Source organism: Eutrigla gurnardus (genome assembly GCF_963514095.1).
Source record: "Eutrigla gurnardus genome assembly, chromosome: 11".
NCBI lineage: Eukaryota > Metazoa > Chordata > Actinopteri > Perciformes > Triglidae > Eutrigla > Eutrigla gurnardus.
In genome coordinates this window covers 23339314-23366012 of record NC_139925.1, presented here as the reverse complement: position 1 = coordinate 23366012, position 26699 = coordinate 23339314, and the positions used below count along the sequence as shown (strand labels likewise).

Below are 26699 nucleotides of genomic sequence, written 5' to 3'. Positions count from 1 at the left end.
TAATCATCAGCAGCATTATAATGACGTAGCTTAGTGAAAGTCCGGTCGGATTCTCTGAACACCGCGGTCGTCTTTTCCTAAATCCTCTTGAGTTTTATTACCTCATTCAATCACAGCCATTGTCTGTAGCCTACTTTGGCATCTCTGATTAAAGGACCCTTTGGATATTGGATAAATCAAGCACAAAAAAGTCCCATGTTGAGTGTTTTTGTTTTCAGTTTTCTTACAGATGTTGAGAATCCTCAGTTTAGCATCAACCTCTTCAGTGCGGTTAAAGTGCTTCTTGTTTTCGTTTTTTCGCCTTTGACCAGAGCTGGAAGAAACTAAGATCTAAATCCTATTGAATCCTGCCTTTAATTTACTTTTACTTGGGTCTGGAACAGTTTGTTGAAAAAATAAATTCACAAGTATTGTGACAAGTCACAAGTTTGAGTCGAAAGTATTGGATTATTCTATGACTTAGTCAGATTTTTTTTTTTCCCAAAGATTCTCATGAAGTTAATATTTCAGGTACTAATTAAAAATGATGACATAATACATTTTGGCATAGTGTCTCATAATATTAATCATGAATATTTGTTTGTCCTCCAAAATTTCGCCCTTTAAATATTTTTTTCCTGGCATGACTGAACTTCCATACTTATCCTGATTATTTAATTGACTTTAACTGACCTTAATGGAAAGTGGGACAACATTTTGAACTAATAACTGCAGCAATTTCACCACAAAGTAACTCAGATACTGATGGTGTTTTGTGTTTATAATTAATTCACGATTGAAAGTTTCACAATTATTAATAATGTATCAATGTGTCATGTTTTTTAATTATTATTTTACCATCAGTTGCTGATAATAATCTTATTGTACTCAAAATTGAATAAATATCCGTAATGATGAATACTAATATAACATTAAATAATAACTCATGTATTTAAAGATAGGCGGGGCCCTGCTCCTTCTCTACCAATCAGCGCGCTGTATTTGCCACGTGGCACAGGAATTCCCCTCGAACTTCGGGGCTTTCCACTCTGACTGACAACACCGCAGAGGAGCTTCCGGTAAGAGAGAGCTGCACTTTCAATTTAAAACGGTTAATTGACTGAACGACTGGTGAACTAACACAGCGGAACACTTTGAAAGGTTGTTTCGAGACAAAATAATAATTTTCTACAACATTTTCTTCAATCTCTCTCTCTAATCTGCCTTTGTGTATTTGTTTCCCTGCGTTTCCCCCTCTTCTACTTTACATACTACATATATGATTTGTACTAATTTACAGTTACATGTACCATAATTAAAAAGAAAAATATTAAAAACAAAAAAAGTAAATAAATCAGTAAAAATGGATGACTAAAAGAAGAAAAGAATACTTGGTCAGAAATACTGACTATAGCATTAAAATGCTAATGGTATGAAATATCTGTAAGCAATAACGGACCCTTCAAAGCAACAATAAAAAGAAACCTGCACAAATCTACAAATACCAGACTAAAAGTGATTCATATAAATACGTTGTTCAAACTCAGCTTATTTTGAAAAGCAGAAGCAGGAAGTGGTCTGCGATGTGTTGCTGCTGTTTTGACTTTGACTCCAGTTGTTGGGAGTTCAGTGTTTTTCTAGGAAACAGACGGAGCAGCTGAAGGTAAAACACCTCTAATCTCTTTATTTCTCTTTATTGCAACACGAACTGATCGATTACTTGACCAGCTGCAGATTCTTACGTCCTAATGACTTTGTATTAACGTCAAACCGAAATCTGTCAATGCCACTAAACGTCGCGTCCAGTTTCATCTCACTGTCGCGATGTACTGGTTTAAACTGCGATTTTATGGTCATTTTAACGCGTTTGTCCTTTAAAATCAAACCAAGGCATTAAAACGTCCGAGCTCCATTTGTATTAAAGTGTGATCAGCTGATCGTCGGGATGTTTAAAACATGATCAGTGTTGTTTCTGAATATAGAAGAACAGCAGACTATTGTAATGTATTTATAAGATAAGTAAGGTGAGTGAAAACAAAACGGATGCAGTTGAATCAGATTATGTAACTCAGGCATTACTGAAGTGACTGCTGTCTGCAAGATTTCTTAATTTACCACCTTTTTATTTCAGTTAAGTATTAATTGATTATTTAAGTTATATTGTTTAATATTGGTATTAAAATATCAAATAACAAAATGTTTAACCTTGTTGGAGAAAATCATTGTTTTATTTCGTATTTGTAAGTCATGTCTCGAAGTGAAGACAGGTTTCAGTGTTGTTATCAGGCTAACATGATCCTGTTAACTTGGACGGAGTTGAAGTGAACCCAACTTAAAATAAATATGTTGCGTGAATATGTTGCTGTAAACGCATCTTTTCTTACGGTAAAACAAAATATGATGTCAGCCTATGCTAGTGTCAACCAATGACATCATGATGTCCAAACATCAATCTGAGACTTATAGCGATACGGAGGTGTGTGTGTGTGGAGCCACAGTCCTCTGTAGCTCCCTATCATGCTACATTTAAAGCCCGCCCACTTGAAATTGGTGCAGTCATATGTGAAAGATGCTACAGAATCCTGACAGAATCTCACAAAAAAGACTAAAAGAAATGCTGTCGCCTGATGACGTCATATGTTTATTTGCATATCGGTGGCATCTACCTGCATTCTTTTGCATGAAGCCTGGTGCTGGTGACCGATGACTGAGCAGCTCGGAGGTTTAATATTGTATATTTTTCTATATGTTTCTTGCTGGTTCCCTGATGGTCTGAATACGTCGCTGAATGTAGTTGTAGGAAAACAGTGATCGGGTTTATTTTGTTTATTTATAGACAAAATCATCATTTTCTATTTTATTTACTTGTATATTTGTCCCCCATTTCTTCTTTTTTTCACACTGAACATATAAACTGGACTTATTTATTATATCAACATAAATTTCGATGTGCAATTATTAAGAAGGGACATAAAGTAAATAAATCACAGAATTAAATGTAAAAGATAACAAAAGAAAGTATGCCTGAATGATTAAAGAAAATAGAATAATAATGCTAATTTCTTATCAGTTCACAGTGAACACACAGCAGACGCTGGCACAGTAATAGTTGTTGTTTGTTCAGTCTGGAAGTCAGGATTGTCCCCAAGTTATCACAGAGGAGGAGGAGGAGGAGGAGTGGAAATTCCCACTGATGTATTTAGTTATGACTCCATCTCACACTTAAACACACACACACACACACACACACACTGAGTGGTGATTTAACTCTCCTCATTTGGCATCTGCAGGGAAAACCTCGGAATAAGGAAGAACAGAGCAGCTTCCTCGTCCTCCTGCAGGGAGTCTTCATCATCACCTTCATCAGAGTTTCCGCTGAGTCATGGCGGGAGCACTAAGGTACGTTTCATGTGTTCAAAGATTATTCAGGGAAAACAAAAAAAATTTCGGTTCATGTGTGATATCATATTTGATTTGCTAGTCAAAGTTCTTTCAGATATTTATGTGAAAACTTTCCATGTCACAACATCATGACATCACGCTCTCATTGGACTTTCTTTGCTTTCTTCTGTTTTTACACACTGCACATATTCACTGATTTCATCATTAGAAAGTTAATGTTCAATAACAGACGGAAATGTCAATAAATTAATAATAATAACAAAAAGTAAATAATATGCTTATCAGGGGATCAATCACTGTTCTGTGTTTTTTAGTCTGGAAATGTAAACTAAATATGCTTTAATTTAACAAATAAGACATTTAACGTAATAACCGACAGAGTAGGCAACCGTAAAAGAAAACCTCATCAAAATGGAAACACATTTCAGACTAAAACTAATACATAAGCAACATACATAAATGTTGTTTCCCCCTCCAACTAACTTCACTGTGAGTAGCTCTCCTGGGTTTAAGCCTCTTGGTGTGATTGGAGGGAAAACGAACACAGTGTTGTTGTGCTTCCTGTTTCCATGACAGCGACTCCAAACTGCATAAAAACCAGCAGACTCGGAGAGATGCTTCGATATTCAGGCTGATCTGTGCAGTTTCTAAAGTAACTACATCTGTCCGTCAGTAAAAGGAGTAGAAATATACATACTCAAGTAAAGTACAAGTACCTCGTAATTGTGCTTTAGTACAATACGTGAGTACATTTCAGACAAGCCTACTCCATTTAATTAAATTACTCCTTGTACAATGTTTCATTATGTTTTGCTTTTGTACGGTGACCTTGAGTGTTTAGAAAGGCGGCGATAAATCAAATGAATAATAATTATTATTATTACTATTGTTATTATTATTATTATTTGTATTATTATTAAATGTACTTACTTACAATCCAGCGCTGACAGTCATCAGTAGAACTGAAACATCAACATTAAATGTCAGGATTCACCACCCAACAGTTGATAAATATTATTGATCATTTATAAGTTTATAATTTGTTTTTATTGTGAGCCACTACAGCAGTAAAACGTAAGAGACATTGTAAGAGACATTTTTTTCCTTTGCTTTAAACACTTAAAGTTCATTGTCCTGATAATACTTAGATACTTTTAATTAACCACCCGAACCTTTTTCCAGCTGAAAACCAACATATCTTTATATCTTTAGTAGACGACCCCTGACCCTTTCAGTGGAAAGATTATGCTAACTGCTAATGCTAATCGCTAAGGTACACATATCCCAGTCTTGCATGTAACCTCACATTTCCAAGTGTTTTCCACAAGTATAAACTGTATTTTGTCACTATGATGCAGTTTTATATCACTAACCATAATCATAATAATAGCCAGCATGCTAGTGACTAGCATCAGCGATTAGCGTATTACAGTTATCTCAAGGTAATGTAAGGGTCATCATGAACAGTAATTTAAAAACTTCTACAGACATCTTATCAGCCTAACCTGAGTTTAGTTACTCTCATAACATCGGGTCCTTCACTCAGGTGTTCAGAGGAGTTTGAGGCCAAAGACTACGTTTAATAAGATGATGTAACAATAATAATCTGGACAATAGACAATAATACGGTGGAATTTGGGAATGTTTAGATTACATGAAAAATTCTACTTTTATCAATACCCAAAGGCAGGATCATTGCGGATACCAAACACTTGACTGTGCTCCTTGAAGTTTCTGATAGTTTTCTCTTTCATACTATGTTTTTAGTTTTTGGTCACATTCCTCAAATAAAATATAAATGTAAATAGGATGAAATCTATAGAAAATACAGTCATCCCACATACCAAAAGCCTAGATGTATATAATACGAAAAAACACATTTTTCAGCCAATGATTTAGAAAATGTCTTCACCAAAGGAAATCTAAATGTCGGATGCGCCCACAGATTTATCAGGTTGCTAGAAACATGAGGCAGAGCTGTTTCAGAGAAAAGGAAAATCACCTCCGTGGATTCCTGCAGAGGTCAAAGGTCCCACAGAAATACCCCGAACATAAATTTCCCCTTTAGGGTTTTCTCTCCTAGGACTCTACCTGCCGTGTGTTTATGTTAATGATGCGCTGCCACCTGATTGGCCACCATCCTCAGGGGGGCGTCCCACCTGCTTAATATGGAGGGAACGACACAATTCAGATCATATTTGAGTCAGAATCCGCTGTTTTTCTCTGATGCTGCAGAGCTGACAGGAAGTCATAGTGTTGAACTAAAAACCGCCAGAGACGAGCTGAGAGGAAGTAAAGAGACGCTGGACTTGAGACATCAGGTCTACGTTTGTCGGTCCTGTAATTCTTCAACTCCTTCCTTTATTACATCAAATTAATTTGTTTTGTCATTTAATCTATAAAATGTCAGAAATAATCCGAGATGTCCGTTTCACACCAAATGTCAAGCAAATTTTCACCTCACGCCACCTTCCAACCCAAAATAAACAATTTAATTGCAATAAAGGGTCAAATAAAGTTATGAAGTCATGCTTTGTTATAACAGGGAAAAAAACATTCAAAATATAAATATATACAAAACAGAAAATTCAAGAACAGATGCAAGTTTCATCAAAGTAAACAAAAGACGAAAAAAAGAGTTTGTTTAACAGCTAAAACCAAGACGGCCTCCCTCTTTACGAAACGTCTGGATGTGGTCACATGACCAGAACAACTGCTTCATGCACTTTTGTGTGTTTTATAGTCGTACAGATGTTTCGGCTCTGGGGAATATTCTTCATGTGTAGAAATGAAGCACATTTCATGACGATTCCGGCCGGCAGAACAAACTGTTCCAGATGAGGCTCCTATAACGGCTTCAGGGGAAATGTTTTACTAAACACGGAACACTGCTTTAGTTTTCCTGCTCCGGTGTTCAAACCAAATAACTAGAAATAGAAAAATAGAAAAGCTATTTTAACAATCTGACCCTAATGTTTTACGAAAGAATTCATGATTTCTGTCCGTGCTTTGATCACCTGTCCAATACTAGTCAATAAAAGAAGTTAACAAATAAAAAATATAAAATAATATATATTAATAAATAAAAAGACACAATGGCGTGATTATACTAAAGGAGTACAAAATACAATGTAAAAAAAACCCAACAGATTCCTGGTTCCCTCCTTCCTCTTTTTCTTTTTTGACTTTTTCTTCTTTGACTTTTTCTTCTTCTTGTTTGTCGTCTTTTTCTACCTTTCTTTTCTTCTTTTTTTCTTGTATAATCACCAGCAGCAACAACAGCAGTGACATCATCACTAGTAGCCCCGCCTCCCCCCCCTCAGATCTGGAATTCTGGGGGTTTTCCTCAGCACAGCCACTTCCAGGAAGTGACTGAAAACAGGCCGAGGGGAGGGGAGGGGGAGGAAGTGTGGTGAGATGACCGACAGAGAAGAAGAAGAAGAGGGAGGGTGAAAGAAAAGCAGTGTAGAAGAAGAAGAAGAGAGAGAAACTGAAAGTGTTGCAGATTTTCTTCTCTAGACGTTCAGCTTGTTTGTTGTTTACCGTGTCTATGGCGTCGGGACTTTTATTCTTCAGACGAGACAGACAAGTGGATATAAAAAGTGCTTCCTGTTTCCTGTTTCAACTCCTTCACAGTTAAAGCCTCTAACTGTTTGTTTGTTTGTGCTGCAGGATATCTGAAGCTCAGTTCAACGTCTACGACAACGATGTGAGTCCTTTTCCATTCAAACATTCACACATTATGTGGAAAACCTAATGTTCTAATAGGGACCTTAGTGATTAGAGATCTTTGTTCTTGTCTATTTTATTCCGTGTTTTTTGGTCCAGCTTTGTGTTTTCATCCTGGTTTGAGACACGCTGCACATTTCGTCACATTTCTTTGATTTGATTTCGCAATTCTTTTCCTCCTATTTCTTTGTGTTACTTGTGTAACACACTCACTTTATGCTGCATTTTCTATTTTCTGACCTCATATTTATGATAGAGCTCAAATGATTGATTAAAAAATCCAATAGTTGATAATGAATTCAGGCTTGTTTTCTGTCATGTGAGAGAAAGTCTTTGTACTTTTGTTGGTTGGACTAAACATACTATGGTCTGACATTTGATTGTATTAATATTTGTTCCAGTCGATCAGTGCATTGATTGTAGTTAAGTCCTGCTTATGGGCTTCATGTTGTAGCACTGAGAAAGTATTGATACATAGTGAGATGGATGAAACGGATGACGGGTTCAAACATTTCAGGCTTTGTCCACCATAAATAATGTTTGTGTTGCCTGGCAACTGTGTTGTTGTTGTATTTTTTTTATTGATATAAAACAATTTTGGTTGTTTATCAGCATTTGTGAGAAGAAGTTAGTTCAACATGTAATTTGGCTTAATTTGTTTAATAATCTTTATTTATTTCAGCTGTTTGTTGGTGTTTATATTATCATATTATATATGATAATGATATTATTGTAATGTTATTATTGATATCATCACATTAATGTAAGTAAAGGTGGAGCTCATTTTAATGACGATGTACTTAATCATATACTTAATAAAACTTTGTAGTATATCAGTTGATTTTATTAAAGTAAAAAGTACAATATTTACCTCTGAGATGTGGAGAAGAAGTAGATAAGTAGTGAAGTACGTTGAAACTGTATTTACAGTAAGTGCAATACTTAAAAGTACGCAAAACCTATAAACCTATAAATAACTCTGAGAAAACAGAAATACTTTTGTGATTTGTGTTCATGAAACTCTAAGTTCCCACAGCGGCTTGTGACACTGAAACTACACATGAACATGTGTTGTTGATGACGTATTTGGGAAGCTGTTATCTTGATCCATTCACTCGTTGGTGTCATTTGAACTAACAGTATTTTGTAGTACTTAAGTGTACTAACAACTTGTCTGAGTGATCCGCTGACATTTACTGAACGATGACGTCGACCGTTACGGGAACGAGTATCACAAAATTTTATGATTGCTCAATTTAGTTTCAGTTTAAAAAAAAATCAGGAATCGATGTTTCAATGATGCAGAGTAAAACTGATTTGCACGTGTAACTTCAATGTCAAGAACAGGGTGGGAGCTTTGAGTTTCCTGCTTTGAATCTGAACTTAAAAGTGTTTTGTCTTTCTGTGACATCACTGCTGACTTTTCTCCACAACCACAAACTGTTATTGAGTTTGAAAACAAAGGCAGACAGACAATCACAGACATGAAATGTTTATTTCTGTTTGATTCAAGCAGGTCAGAGGTTTGTAACGCTGCTCTCTCTTTTAAAGGAGACCTGGCAGCATAAAAAAACAGACAAAATCAGGCAGCAGATAAAACAAAACTGAACAAAAACAAAACAATACTTAGAAGGCAAATCATTCCTCTGTTCAAACGTATTTCATTTATATTTAAATGTGTTTATTTCAATTATTCGTACAGAAGAATACAGTCATGTCGAAAGATGTAAAATCAAATGCTAATTAAAGAACAAAGTTGACGTGTGACTAGCGTTGTTTTATTTTCATTTTCAGTTTAATTATTAACTTCTGTGTTCAGATTGTTCATTTAATTTGAACCAAAGCCCAAAAGAGATTCAGTTCATTAAAATGTCACATCCACGACAGATCTTTTTTAAAGGAAAAATAATCTAAAGAAATAATGAACATTTTCAATAAACTGATCAATCAGATAATCATTTTGATACCCGATGATTGATAGTAATTCACCACACGACAAATGTTGAGCCCCCAAACTCTTGAATGACGACATTTTTGGCATTTTCAACATTTTCGCTTTCGTACCTATGAACCTCAAGGTTTCCATAGAAACCGTATGTGGGAGTGGAGGATGCTGCTTTTACATGCTCCACCGTGTCTACTCTCTTGAATGTGATGATCATGCTCTTAGGGTGATGGTGGTGGATCCCTCCATCCCTTCCTGGATCACTGCAATACGGCAACCTGGGGAAATGTGTCTCTGAGAGGGTGGTGAGCGGCACTGAGGCTCCACAGGGTACAGTCCTGGGTCCGTTCCAGTTCAGTTCACCTCTGACTTCAGATACAACTTGGAGTCATGCCACATTCAGAAATACTCTGATAACACGGCTATCGTGGTGTGTGTTAGGAAATGGACAGGAAGGGGAGAACAGGGACCTAATGAAGGCCTTCAGTGACTGGAGAGGCACCCCGTCTACGATTTAGACCGTCCTGTATATAACTAGGTGTGCACCTGGATAACAGGCTGGACTGCTCCACAAATCAAGATGCTTTCTACCGTAAAGAGCCACCTCTTTTTCCTCCGGAGGCTCAGGGTCTTTGATGAATGCAGTGAAATATTGCACATTTTATCAATGGGTGGTGGCGAGTGTCCTCTTTCATGCTGGAGTCTGCTGGACAGCCTATAAGGGAAGGAATAAAGCATCTATCTATATCATCTATCTGTCTCTAAAGATACTGTAGATATCGATTTGTTGATTCATTGATGGATTTATTGTAAGGTGCGTTTACAAACTGACAAATGTTCTGTTGGAGTTTAAGATGTTTAAAATATTCTTCTCTTCTTCAGCTGCAGATGAATTTGATGCAGTACGACTACATCCCTCCAGTGGACATAAAGACTGAACCCTACATACCTGAGACAGGTACGCAGACAGGTGAACAATACAAATATTTTCTCAAATTTATGACGGCTCCAAACTGCCAAAGTAACTCCCCAAAATGTTTTCAGAATAATTTAGATAAAACAAATAATCTCCTCTATATTTTATCATCACCATTAGCAAAGTTTCCTTTAAAAACGTTGACCGTTAGACCAAGCACTGTTCACCAGCCAGAAGACAGAATTAGCAAGCTAGCTTACTAAGTCCACTGCTTTAATACACTTGTATTAAAGCAATCAATGTTGTTTCCTACGGTGTGATTAGAGTGTGGATGAAGCATGTTGTTAAATTTGACTCATGTAGTCTGTCTCTCTATGCTTTTTAATGTTACTACTCCACTGGTAATCGTTAGTGTAAAACCTCAGTGAATCCACCACTTGACGTAAGTTAGTTTACTTCATACAGAAGTGGCCCACTACGGCATCCGACCTTCCTGCTACATGGATTTGAATGGGAATTTCCCGTCTACCTTTATTTAATGCTCTACTAAGTAAATCAAATTTTGGACCACAATTTCCAGAATCTCTTAATGGATGAGTTCTTGCAAAAGCTTTTCCGTAAGTCTTTTCAAACCTGTTTTTGTAGAATTGTAGTCTTTCAAGAACTTCCTGTTAGTATGTGGAGCCTAACAAGTACATGAAAAAATATTGTAGGAAGCCAAGTGAGTAGGCTAACTGAAAAGTACCTTTTTATGGAATTCCGTTTTTCATAATCTTTCACCACACATTCTAGAACCTCCTGTTTAAGATGTTGAAACATAAGACCTCCTAATCAGTACCTACAACCTGTTCTCACTTTCTAGAACCTGTTTTAGATGTCTCAGAACCCTTTTTCAAGCTCCAGAGTCTTTCTAGAACCTGTTTTAGATGTCTCAGAACCCTTTGTCCAGCCCTCAGGTCTTTCAGGAACCTGTTTTGCCTTCTCTCTCTAACTCTTTGGCAGGTATTTCTTGAGCGTATTAACAAAGAGAGACTCAAACCAGGGACAGTTCTTGGTTGTTGACGTCTCCCAAGCTATGGGGGAAACACAATACCTGACAACCTCGTAATCTTATTACCTTATTCATACCTAGAAATGAGTAACAAGACATTTCAGACTGAAAAACAACAGTACCCATCACACTTGGGAAGCCTGAGCTCTCTGATATTCTCTTGTTAGTAGAAACAAATCTGTAAACTAGACTTTCTAGAATGTAATAATAGGGAAAGCACCATCATCTTTTACTTTTAGGGCCTGTAGTTGATTAAATAGTGAAAGTGGATGATGAAGTTCCAAAACAGTCAGTCATTGTAATCCCTAAGGTTTCTGTGTAAGTCATTAATATACTTTTATTTGTGTTTCAGCTCATGGTCCTTATATTCAAATCATCGAGGAGCCCAAACAGGTGAGACTTACGTTTTAATTCCAGTCAGTAGTAACCAACTAATTGAAACAGAGTTAAACTCAGGTTAAAAGTCAGAACATTATACATTTTTTTCTCATAAAATTGTCCCACAGGGATCAATTATGCCCCCTGCTATTTACAACATGCATTCTTCAACTCTACACCACTAACCTCCAGAACCTTTTTATTTGATCAAATTGGATCTAAACTTTTAAAAACTCTTCTGCACTTCACAAGGTAAAAGATAAAACTTTATTGATCCCTGAGAGGATATTCATGTTATACATAAATCATTCAATCGTTTGAATCAAATAATTTGAAAATAAAATTGAAAACATGAAGAGGCAACATTAACAAATATATAATATTCACATTACAAAACTTCGGACAATATAAATGAATTGTTCAAATATTTACATGTCAACTATACAGTATAATACCAAAAAGTACAAGTATACAAACTGATATACCTAACTAATTTATAATATATGTGCAGTAATTTAAACACAATAGTATACAATTAAGTATATATAATTGATAAATCATATTTTTAAAGTGTGCTTTAAAATACATACAAATGCGAGATTAAATTAAGTATAATATTATTATTAAAACAGTCCTGTGATACAGTAATATAAGTAGTATAATGCAATGTAAATGTATGAATCAATATGTGGTATATAATTGGGGACAAGGTGTTGCAAGTGTCTGCAGGTGTTACTGTTTTAGGAATTAGGTACATTTGCTACATTACCACACACACATACTGTCAGGTGGTTCCACATGTTACTGTAAGTCACCATCCAGGGTTTTCCCAACAGTCATACAGTGCCATGTGAGCAGATGAGGATAAACAGGCTGTAGGAAGTCAGGGAATTTCTGCAGATAAATGTCATGTGACTGCAGAGGCACTGAGTCGTATTCAAATCAGTCCGTTCTGTGTGATTGTTACAGCGACTCAGTCTAATGGGTTTGCTAATAAAAGGCTGTATTTCCACAAATGTCCCCGTCCTTTCCTTTCCATTTTCATTGTTTGCTCTATATTAAAATAAAATACACCCAAATAATAGAAGATAAAAACAACAATATGCATTTATACAGCAATTATCAAAACAAACATTTCAAATAGATAAAAAAAAAAAAATCCCAATAACATGCGACGAAAAGTAATAACAATAACAACAATTAGAATAATGCACTATTTCTAAAGCACTTTTAAAGTCATATAATTCAAATCTAAAACAGATAAGTGATATAATAACCAGAATCTACACTCTTAGAAAAATCTACCGTTTTAATCAGTCCCTGAATGCTACAGACAGTATACTGTAAATCTATGGAATTTAAGTTTTAGGATTTACAGAAGTGTCTATGACCGTAACAGACAAGATAGTGTAAAACTTCAGAATTGTCTGTTTTAGGGTTGAGCAATGTCTGTAAACGCAACAGAAAAGTCAAGACTGAGCTGCAAAGTAAAACTGCCCAAATGTTCCCCAGAGAGGCTTTCGTTTCCGTTATGAGTGTGAGGGTCCGTCCCACGGCGGGCTCCCGGGGGCCTCCAGCGAGAAGAACCGGAGAACCTACCCGACTGTGAAGGTGGGTAACACTCTGACAGCGCTCTCACAACATATCTGCAACCTCTACTCTACTTTATATCTCATAACTTATTATCTCAAACTGACCTAAAAAACCTGACCTTGATATCATGTTATTGACTTAGAAGTCTCATAATTTTGACTTATTTAGTAAAATTTTTGACATGGTCCTTTGTAGTTTTGATTAATTATCTTGTATTTTTACATGAGTGGGTAAAAAATGTCTCACTGTCTTAAACATCAACATTAGTAGTCTGTATCGTAAATGTGACTTTATGGAACATTTTTATAATAAACTAACTGTTTTCAACTTTTCTTTTGAACTTGTCTGAGTGTAAATGGATCAATAACTGCCTGAAACTAAAGCCGGTTGTTCCTGCAGGATTGTCGTTTTCAATATGATGTTGTGGTTATTAATTATTTAAGTCCCGCATTAATGGTACACCGTGGTTGGTAACACTCTGACAATGCTTTGACAACATTTCAACAACACATATTATTTAGGTGTTAAAGGTGTTAAAATATTTCATGAGCTGCTTCATGACTCTTATGCTGCGTTTAAGTAATGTGGGAATTCACATTGACATCCAGGATACAATAATCATAAAGCAGCTCTGTAATCAAACCAGTTTTTATTAAATGGGAATTATTATGTATTAGAAACCAAGTTAACAAAAACTGTCCATTTCTTTATGACTTGAACAGTGGTGGAATTTAACTACATACATTTCCACAAGTACAATGTGAGGTACTTGTATTCTTACTCTACCTCTATCTGAATTTTTACTATATGGTATATATATTATTATTTACTCCCTGCTATTAGTATTTTTTCTTGTAAGAGTATTTTTTTACAGTGTGGTATTATTACTTTTAATTGTAACATAGTGCAGTGTTAATTAGTAATTTTACTTGTAACAAAGTATTTTATGCTGTGTATTAGTACACCTATTTTACTACTTTTAGTTGTAACAGCGCCATTTTACAGTGTGTGCTAGTACTATTATTTGTAATAGAGTATTTCCACCGTGTGTCTGAGTACTGTCTCAAGTATCTGTTCTGGGTCTCAGATTAATAACTACGTGGGTCATGCCCGGGTGGAGGTCCAGCTGGTGTCCCACACGGATCCTCCTCGTGTCCACGCTCACAGTCTGGTGGGCCGTCACTGCACCGAGAACGGCACCTGTACGCTCGACGTCGGCCCCAACGACCTCACCGCCTCGTCAGTAGCCAATCACTTCTCATCCAGACTTATGATTTATGATGCGATAGCTTAGCTATTCTATGACCTTTTCACATTTGTATGGCATACAACAACATGACCTCTTTCATCGTATTATACTAGGAAATATATCATAAAGTATGTATGAAATATTTATGTTGTGAATTTAAAATGTAAAAAAGTTAAATTTTCTGATGTGGGCTTGTGATGCAATTTTCTGTAGATTCAGTAACCTGGGGATCCTCCATGTGACCAAGAAAGGTGTGGGGGAGGTTCTGAGCCGGAGGCTGAGGGATGAGAGGAAGAGACAGAACGGAGCTCACTATCACCTCACAGGTAGACTCACTATCTCACTATCACCTCACAGGTAGACTCACTATCACCTCACAGGTAGACTCACTATCACCTCAACAGGTAGTCTCACTATCTCACTATCACCTCACATCACAGGTAGACTCACTATCACCTCACAGGTAGACTCACTATCACCTCACAGGTAGTCTCACTATCACCTCACTGGTAGACTCACTATCACCTCACAGGTAGTCTCACTATAACCTCACAGGTAGACTCACTATCACCTCACAGGTAGTCTCACTATCACCTCACAGGTAGACTCACTATCACCTCACAGGTAGACTCACTATCTCACTATCACCTCACAGGTAGACTCACTATCACCTCACTGGTAGTCTAGCTATCACCTCACAGGTAGACTCACTATCACCTCACAGGTAGACTCACTATCACCTCAAAGGTAGTCTCACTATCACCTCACTGGTAGATTCACTATCACCTCACAGGTAGACTCACTATCACCTCACAGGTAGTCTCACTATCACCTCACAAGTAGTCTTACTATCTCACTATCACCTCATAGGTAGACTCACTATCACCTCGTTGGTAGTCTCACTATCACCTCACAGGTAGACTCACTATCACCTCACAGGTAGACTCACTATCACCTCACAGGTAGTCTCACTATCACCTCACAAGTAGTCTCACTATCTCACTATCACTTCACAGGTAGACTCACTATCACCTCACTGGTAGTCTCACTATCACCTCACTGGTAGACTCACTATCACCTCACAGGTAGACTCACTATCACCTCACAGGTAGTCTCACTATCACCTCACAGGTAGTCTCACTATCTCACTATCACCTCACAGGTAGTCTCACTATCTCACTATCTCACTATCACCTCACAGGTAGTCTCACTATCTCACTATCTCACTATCACCTCACAGGTAGACTCACTATCACCTCACTGGTAGTCTCACTATCACCTCACAGGTAGACTCACTATCCCCTTACAGGTAGACTCACTATCACCTCAAAGGTAGTCTCACTATCACCTCACAGGTAGTCTCACTATCACCTCACTGGTAGACTCACTATCACCTCACAGGTAGACTCAGCTTCACCTCATAGGTAGACTCACTATCACCTCACTGGTAGTCTCACTATCACCTCACAGGTAGACTCAGCTTCACCTCAAAGGTAGTCTCACTATCACCTCACAGGTAGTCTCACTATCACCTCACTGGTAGACTCACTATCACCTCACAGGTAGACTCACTATCACCTCACAGGTAGACTCACTATCACCTCAAAGGTAGTCTCACTATCACCTCACAGGTAGTCTCACTATCACCTCACTGGTAGACTCACTATCATCTCACAGGTAGACTCACTATCACCTCACAGGTAGTCTCACTATCACCTCACAGGTAGTCTCACTATCTCACTATCACCTCACAGGTAGACTCACTATCACCTTACTGGTAGTCTCACTATCACCTCACAGGTAGACTCACTATCACCTCAAAGGTAGTCTCACTATCACCTCACAGGTAGTCTCACTATCACCTCACTGGTAGACTCACTATCACCTCACAGGTAGACTCACTATCACCTCACAGGTAGACTCACTATCACCTCAAAGGTAGACACACCCGAAACAAAACATGTCACCTCAACCCTCCTAAAAATGACACTGGCAATACAATAAAAGATGAGAAACGTATCTCCCTGGACTGTTTGAGATGCATGAGGAGGTTTCTGACGCTCTGCAGTCGGTGTTTCTTCAGAGTCAGAGGAAAACTCCATCCTGAAGGAGGCCAAAGAGCTGGGCAAGGTGATGGACCTGAACATCGTCAGGTTAAAGTTCACTGCCTACCTGCAGGACAGCAACGGAGGGTTCACCAGAGGGCTGAAACCCGTCGTCTCCAACCCCATCTACGACAGCAGTGAGTCCAAACATCCCAGAATCTGACTTTTGACTCATGAGGAGATGCACCCTGTCGCTTTGAGACACTTTTAGTGACAATTAATAAATAATAAACAGCAGATGAATAAATAATAAAAAACTATTTAAGTTGGCTACAAGAAGTTAAGTTCAGTATTAAATACAGGGTGAGGTTTTAATGATGATAATGTTAATTATTATTGATTAAAATGAACTCCTTTAAAAACTACAAACATTAATGTATATTTGTATTTGCTTGTTTTAACTGTAAAGTGTCCTTGAGTTTACAAAGGCGCCTTTCAAAAAAATAATAATTATTGTTATCGATAAGTGAACATATTAATGCATCAATAATTATACAATAATATAATGTATATTATTCTGCATGATGAGTACTACTTTTGCTCCTAATGTACTGTATATTTTGATGCAAATACTTTTGTGCTTTTATGTTAAGCTGAAATAGACCCTGCCATATTTTGCAACTCTTTAACAATATATATATATATATTTTTTTTTACAAAAAGTCAATTTATCTGTACTTTTAACTCAAAAGTTTTTTCTTCCTGGAAAACAAACATCACGTGTGCTTACATCAGCTAGTACCAACCAATTCATCTGTACTTTTAGTAGCACAGAGCTGAAGGCTGTGAGCTGATTGTTGCAACCATCAAATCAACTTCCTCCCAACGTTATGTCCCGCCTCTCTATCCTGTTTTACTCTGCTATACGTCACCATATGGAAGATGATGAGCAGAAATCAACTTTACTTCAAGTTTGAATGCTGCACTTTTACTTGTAAGAGAGTGTTTCTATTAGTATGTTTACTAAAGACTGACTACTTAGCTCCCTACCAAAAAACAAGTAAATGAGGCAGTCCAACACTCCAATAATGAGCCATGTTTTATCTGCAGAGTCACCGAACGCCTCCAACCTGAAAATCTCTCGGATGGATAAGACGTGTGGCTCGGTGCTCGGAGGAGATGAGATCTTTCTGCTCTGTGACAAAGTCCAGAAAGGTGAAAACATTTGATTTGAACTGACATAAATCAGACAACTTTGTTTCTCGTTGTAAGGCTTGTTTGTTTCTCTGCTGATGGAGACGGACAATGTTTTCATCCTGAAACGTCAGGACAATGAAAGAATTATTGTTGGTATAAAACCAAGCTGGTAGTGGATGAAGACTTATTATGACAGTTGTTTGCTGTATTTAATTGTGTTATAGATGACATAGAGATCCGTTTTTACGAGGAGGATGACGAGGGAGGCTGGGAGGCGTTTGGTGACTTCTCGCCTACCGACGTTCACAAACAGGTAGAGTCTCATACACACAATAATATTGGAAAACTGCATTTTTGTGTTCTTTTGTGGAATGAGAAATTAGAAGACACCAATCACTTTTAAAAAACTAGACGTTTGTGCAGCAGAATGTTACTTTGATCCAGGTTAAAATGAATGCTAAAAGGTTTTCACACCCTGCACATCCAGAGGATAAATACTGGACAGGAAAACATTTAAAAGATGGAAATAAAATAAACCGTCAATAACCTTCAGAAATCAATTAGATATTCATGGGAGCCTTATCTGGTCCGACTTATTAAGTTAATGCTACCCTCAGACAGAATGTTGTTAAATCTCATCCAGACAAACAAGGTGTTTATCCTCTCTCTCCTCAGTATGCCATTGTGTTCAAAACGCCGCCCTATCACAGCGCAGAGATCGAGAGGCCTGTCACCGTCTTCCTGCAGCTGAAGAGGAAAAAGGCAGGCGACAGCAGCGACCCCAAACAGTTCACCTACATACCACAGGTCCAAGGTCAGCCATAAATATCAGATGTAACAGAGGCACTTGCTCTATGTGGTGAGATTTTGGGGTTTATGGTCACCAGCCCAAACTGGGGGATTGGAGTCAGTGCCACCAAGTTTAAAAGTGTAGTTCTCTTCCCAAAAAATGTAGCTTAGGTTGGACCCTCTGGGTTTGGATTGAGTCACTGCCCCAAGCAAGGGAGTTCAAATACGTCAGTGTCATCTTCGGATAAAGTGGAGATATAGATGGACAGGTGGTTTGGTGCACCCTCAGCAGGGATGCGTTGTACCAGACCGTTGATGTGAAGAGGGAGCTGAGTCGGAAGGTAAACCTCTCTATTTACCAGTCCATCTACATTCCAACTCTCACCTCTTATCATGAGCTTTGTGGAGTGACCGAAATAATTAGTTTCCTTCGTAGAGTGGCTGGGCTCAGCCTTAGAGATAGGGGAAGGAGCTCAGATGTCTGGAGGGAACCGGCCTTGCTCCTTCACATCATAAGGTGCCAGTTGAGGTGGTTCGGGTATCTGAGCTGATCTGGATAGCTCCCTTTAGAAGTTTTCCAGGCTCGTCCAAGTGGGAAGAGGCCAATGGGTAGACTATGCTGGAGGGATTATATGTATCATCTATCCTGGGAACACCTTGGTGTCCCTCAGGAGGCACTGGGAAGAGTTGCTGGGAGAGGGATGTCTGGATTAACCTGCTAAGCCTGCTGCACCCGCGACCCGGCCCCAGATAAGTGGGTGGGTGGTTGGATGGATGGATGGTTTATGACCATAAACCATCCATCCATCCAACCACCCACCCACTTATCTGGATTCAGTCCTCACGTGTTCATTATGCAGGAGATTCATGACAAAAAATAAAGTTTTCAGTCTTCCCTTTCTTCTAATCACGTGTCCTGTCTTTCAGACAAAGAGGAGGTGCTGAGGAAGAAGCAGAAGCCACTGCCTCACTATGAACCCTGGAGAGGAGGAGGAAGAGGTGGAGGAGCTGGGGGATTTGGAGGAGGAGGAGGAGGAGGAGGTTGGGATTTAATTCCAAATATTTTAATTTACACTAAATACAATAATCTTCAAAATAGGGAATTAAAAACATTTCCCGAGCTGTTTGGGATCTTTCCTTAGCCATTTATGATTTTCCTTTATCTGATTGGGATCTCTGTTTAGCTGCTTGGCATCACACTTTAGTTGCTTGGCATCACACTTTAGCTGCTTGGGATCCTGCTCTGTCACGCATTTCATAACCAGACTGGAAGAACTTCATTGTGGACTTTGTTCCTTCTGCAGGATTCCAGTTCAACCAGCAGATAAATGGAGCAGGAGGAGGAGCAGGAGGAGGAGCAGGAGGTGGGGGCGTTTTCTTCACTGAAGGCTTCACAGGCTTCGGTGGAGGGACTCAGATGTCAGGCTCCACCCCTCAGACAGGGGTTGCCCAGCAACAAACAGGCGGAGAGATGGGAGGACAACCAGTAGGACAGACTGGAGGACGGACTAGTTCACCACTACAACAGCAGCTTTTTCACCTCGGTAAGATACGATGTCCTGTTCTGAGTCTTTGCTGATGATGTGATGCTGCTCATCTCTGTCAGTGTCAATTTAATATTTGATCTACTCTCTTTTAAAAAGTCCTGTTCTGTTTGTTTCCAGCCACAGCCCTCCACAGCAGAGCCTCTCAGAGTGCCAGACAAACAGCTGCTGCCCTGCTACAGTACTGCAGCACCGGGGATGTCCGGGTCCTTCTGGCAATCCAGAGACACCTCTGTGGCGTCCAGGACGGCAACGGAGACACGTGAGTTTTTTTACTTCAACTCATAACGTTTTGTCCTACAAGCTGGCTAAGATGATACCACAAGCTGAAGGATCAACATCAAAAAGAAACACATCTTTGAATTAGATTCCAAGTTTTGTCATTTAAAGATTTGCTTAAAGGTTTTATGTTTCTGTTTTCCCACAGTCCTTTGCACCTGGCCATCATCCATCAGCAGACAGGTGTGATCCAGCAACTGATCCACACACTGCTCAGCAGCCAGCAGCAAAGCATCCTCAATACAGCCAACCACCTCCGACAGGTATCTTATCTTCACAACAACTAACCACTTCATCTCTCTACTTTAACTCATTCAATACATTAATCTCAATCAAAGTAATCGCCTCCAACAGGCACAGGTAGATATATCCTAGCGACCTCATGTCTCATCTTAATAATCTACCACAATCACTGCAGCTAATTTATCATAATGCAGCTAAGTACCTTAACAAGTTAGTAACTCAATACCTTAAATAATTTAACTATGACACCAAGATGAAGCCAAATATATCTGACAGGTAGTTAGTGAACAAACTACGAACAACTAACCACAACAGGTGCCTAACTTCCTCTGCAACCACTTCAGATAGGTAGTTAATTCTGTGTCATCTCACTTCAACACAATTATCATTTCTATTATCTGTTGGAGGTAGTTAGCACTTGGCTAATTTCTCTCTCCACACGATAATCTACCTACTCTAACAGGAATCTTAACTGACGTATCTGACTCCTTGCTAATTCACGTTACTTGGGGCAGGTATAGCTAACTCCTTATCAACACACTTCAACAAATAACTACCTACGACAGGTAGCTAACCCTTAACTAACTTACTAACTAACTTAAAGTAGCTTAAAGTAACAAAAATGTAATTGCTAAAAATAGAGGTGATGGAAAAGTATGACTGTATCAAACTACATTTAATAGATGGCTAACTACTTCCTCACTCACGTACCGTTAACACAGCTAAACACCACCATAAATTAGCTAAGTTGTTGGGAACTCACGCTACATTGTAAACTACGTTTGATCGATGGCTCATTACTTGCCAACTCATCTTAACACAGCTACTCACCACCGACAGGTTGCTAACTTGTTGCTAACTCACTCAACAATGCTTACTACATTTGACCCAACACATCTAACCAGCATTGACAGGTGTTTTACTCCCAGCCAACAAGTAACTCAACATAGTAATCTACCCAGAGGCGATTCTAGAGTCTGTTGGGGCCCCAAGCAAAATTTTCAGTGGGGCCCTTCTGACTAAACATCAAATTGATTTTTTAAACATTCATAAAACAGCCCTCGGGCCGAGTCTCGGGGGCCCCAAGCAGTTGCCTGCCTTGCCTGTTCACAAACCTCTGACTACCTTAATTATTAATCCAAATGATATACCAACCTCAGTACGTCAAGCTACCTTTAACAGGCAGCTAACACCTAGTTCACTTGACACAGGTATCTACTGTAAATCCCAGTAACCTAATAAAACCGACCATCTAACTCCTTTATCTGCTGCCGTCTCTGCAGACTCCTCTCCATCTGGCGGTGATCACCCGGCAGGTGAAGGTGGTAGAGGTGCTGCTGAGGGCGGGGGCTGACCCCAGCTTGCTGGACAAAGATGGCCGCAGTCCCCTCCACCTGGCATCGCTGGCCGGAGACACCACCACACTCCGCCCCCTGCTGGCTCACCTGGGAGAACGCCACGCCCACCTGGTCAACACCGCTGACTACCACGGTAGGAAAACGGTCACCTCGACGCTTCAATTTACCATGCAAACTTTTTACCAATCACTGCAATACCTTTTGTAATGATTCCAGCTCTTTTTCTTAAAATCAAAGCTGCAAGCTCAAAACTGTCATGAAGCATATCCTGCAATTTTTGTATTTATTGGACAAACGATTTCTGATTTATAGACTGATTTGTGTCATGCAATACACATTTTTAGCATCTATAGCACCCTCTAGTGGTCGATTTGATTTTCTGAGTATGTTTGAGACACTCGTGTGGACATATCCTGCAAGTTTCATGATGATTAATTATCATGAATCAATGAATGAGCTGTGCTGTGGCTTTGAAGATCATTGGTCAGTATTTAGAAAAGGAAATAAGATATTGACAAGCTTTTGATGGTGAATAAAGCAATAATAAAATCTATGAAGTATTTCTTTCATATTTTGTATGGTATGTTTTGACGCTATAAAGGACAAATGTATTTGTCTCCGTCTCAGGTCTCCATCCTCTACACCTGGCCGTGAGAAGGGATGGCGAGCGTTGCCTCCGCCTCCTGGTGGAGGGCGGAGCCAAAATCAACGCAGCTGAGCAGAAGAGTGGAAAAACAGCGCTCCATCTGGCCGTGAGGGAAAACCTCTTCAAGGTGGCCTGTACTCTCATCACAGAGGTACGACACACACACTCACATACACACACACCTGCACACCTATCAGTGAAATCACAGTGTTATTCACGCTGTCTGTTTACAGTTGAAGGCGGACGTCAACGCGAGCACGTTTGGAGGAAACACACCGCTCCATCTGGCAGCCAGTCTGGGCTCACCGACTCTCTGCTCAATGCTCATCGCTGCAGGTGAAACACACTTTAAGTTCAAACCTCAACAAGCAAACATTGATTACTGATACGTTAACACTATTATATCCGGATGGAAGGATAAAGATAGAAATGTACCTGAGAGGTTAAATGAAGGTCTGTTTCTTCAGGCGCTGATAAAAACGTGGAGAACGATGAGCCGCTCTTCTTCAGCTCTTCTTCAGATGAAGAGCAGGATGAAGATGAGCCAGTCAGAGAGGGGGAGGCCGCCTCACAGCCAATCAACCCTCGCAAGAGACCTGCAGGAGGGCACACCCCTGTGGACCTCGCCAAGTGCCAAAAGGTAGCTATCCCTTCAAATTAAAAGCACAGGACACAACGATAATGTAGAAACAATCCAAAGACAAAGATGATACTCACCTCCTCTCCTTGGCTCGTCTCCTCTCGTCTTCTCACCTCCTCATCTCCTCTCCTCACCTCCTCTACTTGTCTCCTCATGTCCTCTGTTCCATCTTCTCCTCTTCTCCCCCTCTCCTCCCGTCCTCAGGTGAGGAACCTGTTAAACTGTGGACAGAGTCCGAAGTTGAGTCGTCACAGCAGTAAGAAGATGAAACCGAGCAGCAGTGAAGGTTCGTTATTTAGAAAAATGTAAAGCAGTCAAATCAAACTCGTCTGTTGACCTTTATGATGCTGAAACATACCTGTGTTGGCGTTGCAGAGGTGGAGGCGTCGGGGCTGGACGAGGACACGCTGTCCCGGCTGGTGGAGGTGCTGAGTGTTGGAGACGTTCCCTGGAGGAAACTGGCAGAGAAGCTGGGGATGATGACGCTGACTCCCCTGTACCTGGACAGTCCGACGCCCTGCCACCACCTGCTTCAGCACTACCAGGTAACACATCCACCCGCACCTGCAGCTCCAAAGCTGTCCATTTTCAATACGGTACAGTGTCCCTTACCTGTCTCTGGTGTGTCCAGCTGGGTGGAGGTCCGGTCGAAGGTCTGGTTGAAGCTCTTCAGTCTCTGGGTTTGACAGAAGGAGTCCGACTGCTGAGAAACACCGAGCTACAAGACGACAAACACAGCACAGGTAGCACAGCTCTCTCTCTCTGCATTCATGTCTTTACTCCACACACACACATTTTTATTTCAGCACACACTCAGCTGTAAGTCTGACATCTTATTAAGTCCATTTACTAATTATAAATAGAATAGAATAGAAGGCCTTTGTTGTCATTGCACAATATACAACAAGGTATGCTGTGCATCTCCGAAAGGTACACTCACACTCACACACACACACACACACACACACACACACACACACACACACACACACACACACACACACACACACACACACACACTTTATAAATGATAAAAATAGACAAAGAAGGAGATAAGAAATATGCAAGTCAAAGCTGAAGAGTATGGCACAGTATTTTACAAAAAATGTTCATGTCTTTCTATGTTCATAAATGAAATCCTGTGTAAAAACTCAGCACTTTCTCAGTTTGTTGTGTTAATAAATGTGATGTTTTTTAATAAAGTTAAGTTACTATAAAAAAGGTTTACTACTACAAATACATCTTGTGTTACCATGAATAAAGTTATGTTACTACAAAATGATGCTATTCTATAGTTATGTCACAATAAATCAAGTTCTACTATTGTAAATAAAGTTATGATTGACAGATATCCTCCAGAGGTTCTGATTCAGACTGCAGCCAAGCTCACATCATTCATGTTTTTCTGTCCAATCAGACGCCACGGTTGATAGCGGCTTCGGCAGCCAGCCAATGGAAGAAGAGGATCCGCCTGTGGCCAATCAGTGATGAACAGGAAATAAAATCCCATCTTGAGCACAGCAGTCATCTCATCCTGCAGGGACCAGGACTCTGCAGGGACCAGGACTCTGCAGGGACCAGGACTCTGCGGGACTGGACTTTAATTGGACTGACAGCGGAGACTCTGATGCTTCTGTTGACTCTGTTTGTTAACCTGCAGAGGAGACGAGGGCTGCGTTCCAACGGACACAAAGATTGTAAATTCACAACATGTAATGTCATAGAACCGAACCGCCATTCATGTTTTAAAGCCTTTAAGAGTTTGAAAATGATATAAGTTCATGTTTTTAAAGTGGCAACAGACGACCTTCCTCTTCCAGGAAATGGAACCAGCCGGCGGACAGACGAGCAGAGTGGAAACCAAATGAAACGCTGATGGTGTCATTATTCTACAGCCGTTATATTGTATTATGGTTTACTTCAGAATGAGCTAAAGTAAACTACGCGTCTGTTGCCACTTTCAAGAAGAACCAGAAACAAACAGCAGGTTTTAAATGAAGTGTTTATCATGTTTTATCCTTTTTCTTTTTCTTTTGAAATGTATTTATATTTAGTATTTTCGTCTCATTTTGTTTTATTAAATCGAGTATTTCTGTGGGTCATGTGATGTCTGACGAACAATTTGGAATCCTTGAATGTTACCTTGAAAGTCTTTAAATACTTTAGCCAGCTGCAGGTAATTCTTCTTATGATGGTCAATGACCTGTTGAACATCTTATTGTGGATTAAAGAAATGAATAGAAAGAGAGATGAACGTGTCTACAATGTGTGTGTCGTGTGTTGTGTTTGTTACCTCGAGCCGATCTGCTTCATCTCGTAGGAAAGTCGAGGAATTTTCAATTTCTGTGTCCGGACTGGAACGCAGCACGTCTCCCCGGTTCTCTTGGATCTCATTCATTCAAAGAACAAAAACATTTTAAAAGTTATGAATGACAAAAATCAAAACGTGTTCAGTCATATTGTGACAAACAAAGATATTTCAGTCCAAATTAAGAAAATATAGACATCAACATTCATTATGTAAATATCTTACAGCATTAATATCCTACTTCTCAAATTTATGAAATAATAGTAACAATATGAGTCCAAGTTATGAGATAGTAAGTCAGTTACATTGAAATGATAAGAAGTCAAGATTATTAAAACAATTTTAACTAAATTAATGATAAGGTACTTCCTCATATTGACAAATACAAAATATTTCAGATGAAATGATTGGGTAAATATTGAAATTTTGTCAAGTTATAATGACAAATTAAAAAAAAAAAAAAAATCCAACAATGAATGGATAAAATTGTGAAATAATCAAATTGATATTGTTATAATTCTTATTTAAGACAAGGTAAAAATATATATATATTTTTTTGACATTTCCAAAATGAATTAATAAGGCAGTGAAATCATAATTGAATTAAAATCTGCAATCATAAACTATATTTATGTTGTTATTGCTTGAGTATACATTTATAAGTGAAAGTTATGCGATAAGGTCAAAATGGTCAAATAAAATTGTAAAACATTAAAAATAATAATTTTGAGACATTTTCAATAGAATATTAAATTACATTCAAATGACAATATTTTAAACATGTTTTCTACCTTTTGTACCATTTTCTGTAAGCGTTTTTATTTCTAATCAATTTTGAGTATTGAGTTCTGCAGTTCTTAAATGTCTTTCTTGAAAAACTAAATCTGAAATATTAAATATTATTGAAAATTCTTATTTAAAACTTTCAGGTCAAAATTATAAAAAATGTTAACCTTAAAAAATTCTAAATTATGACATTTTCAATATTATGCGATAAGACAGTTAATTCTTTTTCAAGTCAAGTCAATAACGAACAAACAATTACTATAATATATTATGTTTGAAAATGATAGTAGGTCAGTTACCTTGTGCGTTTTTATTTAAGTTTAAGTTTCTTTAATGTAAAAATGTGAAAAAATAAATGTGGTTTTAAGTTCTCACAGAAACAATGAATATGTTTCATGAACAAGGAGTAATTGTCTTCTTTCCTCAGATATTGTCAGTAGAATCCAGTAGAGGTCATCTGTTTTTACTATTAATAAAACAACACTGCTGATTCATGGGATTTCTCTTCTAAATACAAAGTTTCTGAAGCTTTGAATAAAAATGACTCTTGCACCGTTTGTTTTCAAAATGTGTTTATTTTAGCCTCTAAGCCTTCAAAATGATACAAACACAGTGTTTGTGT

At 38.7% G+C, this 26699-nt stretch overlaps 1 protein-coding gene across 2 annotated transcripts; it reads left to right on the top strand.

The window, feature by feature from the left end:
• Nucleotides 1-1560: 1560 nt before the first annotated feature.
• nfkb2 (nuclear factor of kappa light polypeptide gene enhancer in B-cells 2 (p49/p100)) lies at nt 1561-25564 on the top strand. 2 transcript variants are annotated; one of them, XM_084020621.1, is made up of 24 exons: nt 1561-1642; nt 3270-3378; nt 7054-7090; nt 9938-10025; nt 11375-11415; nt 12913-13011; nt 14081-14232; nt 14456-14568; nt 16311-16484; nt 17398-17502; nt 17709-17797; nt 18160-18298; nt 19201-19310; nt 19580-19817; nt 19938-20079; nt 20245-20359; nt 21623-21830; nt 22325-22494; nt 22577-22679; nt 22811-22983; nt 23188-23269; nt 23359-23528; nt 23615-23726; nt 24401-25564. In XM_084020621.1, the coding sequence occupies exons 2-24, from the start codon at nt 3362-3364 to the stop codon at nt 24469-24471; spliced, it is 2748 nt and encodes a 915-aa protein (XP_083876747.1). In that variant the 5' UTR covers nt 1561-1642; nt 3270-3361; the 3' UTR covers nt 24472-25564. The 2 variants fall into 2 exon arrangements, with proteins under 2 accessions (XP_083876747.1, XP_083876748.1); XM_084020622.1 differs by having other exon boundaries at nt 9938-10013; nt 16326-16484; nt 19201-19313; nt 24401-25560.
• Nucleotides 25565-26699: the final 1135 nt, after the last annotated feature.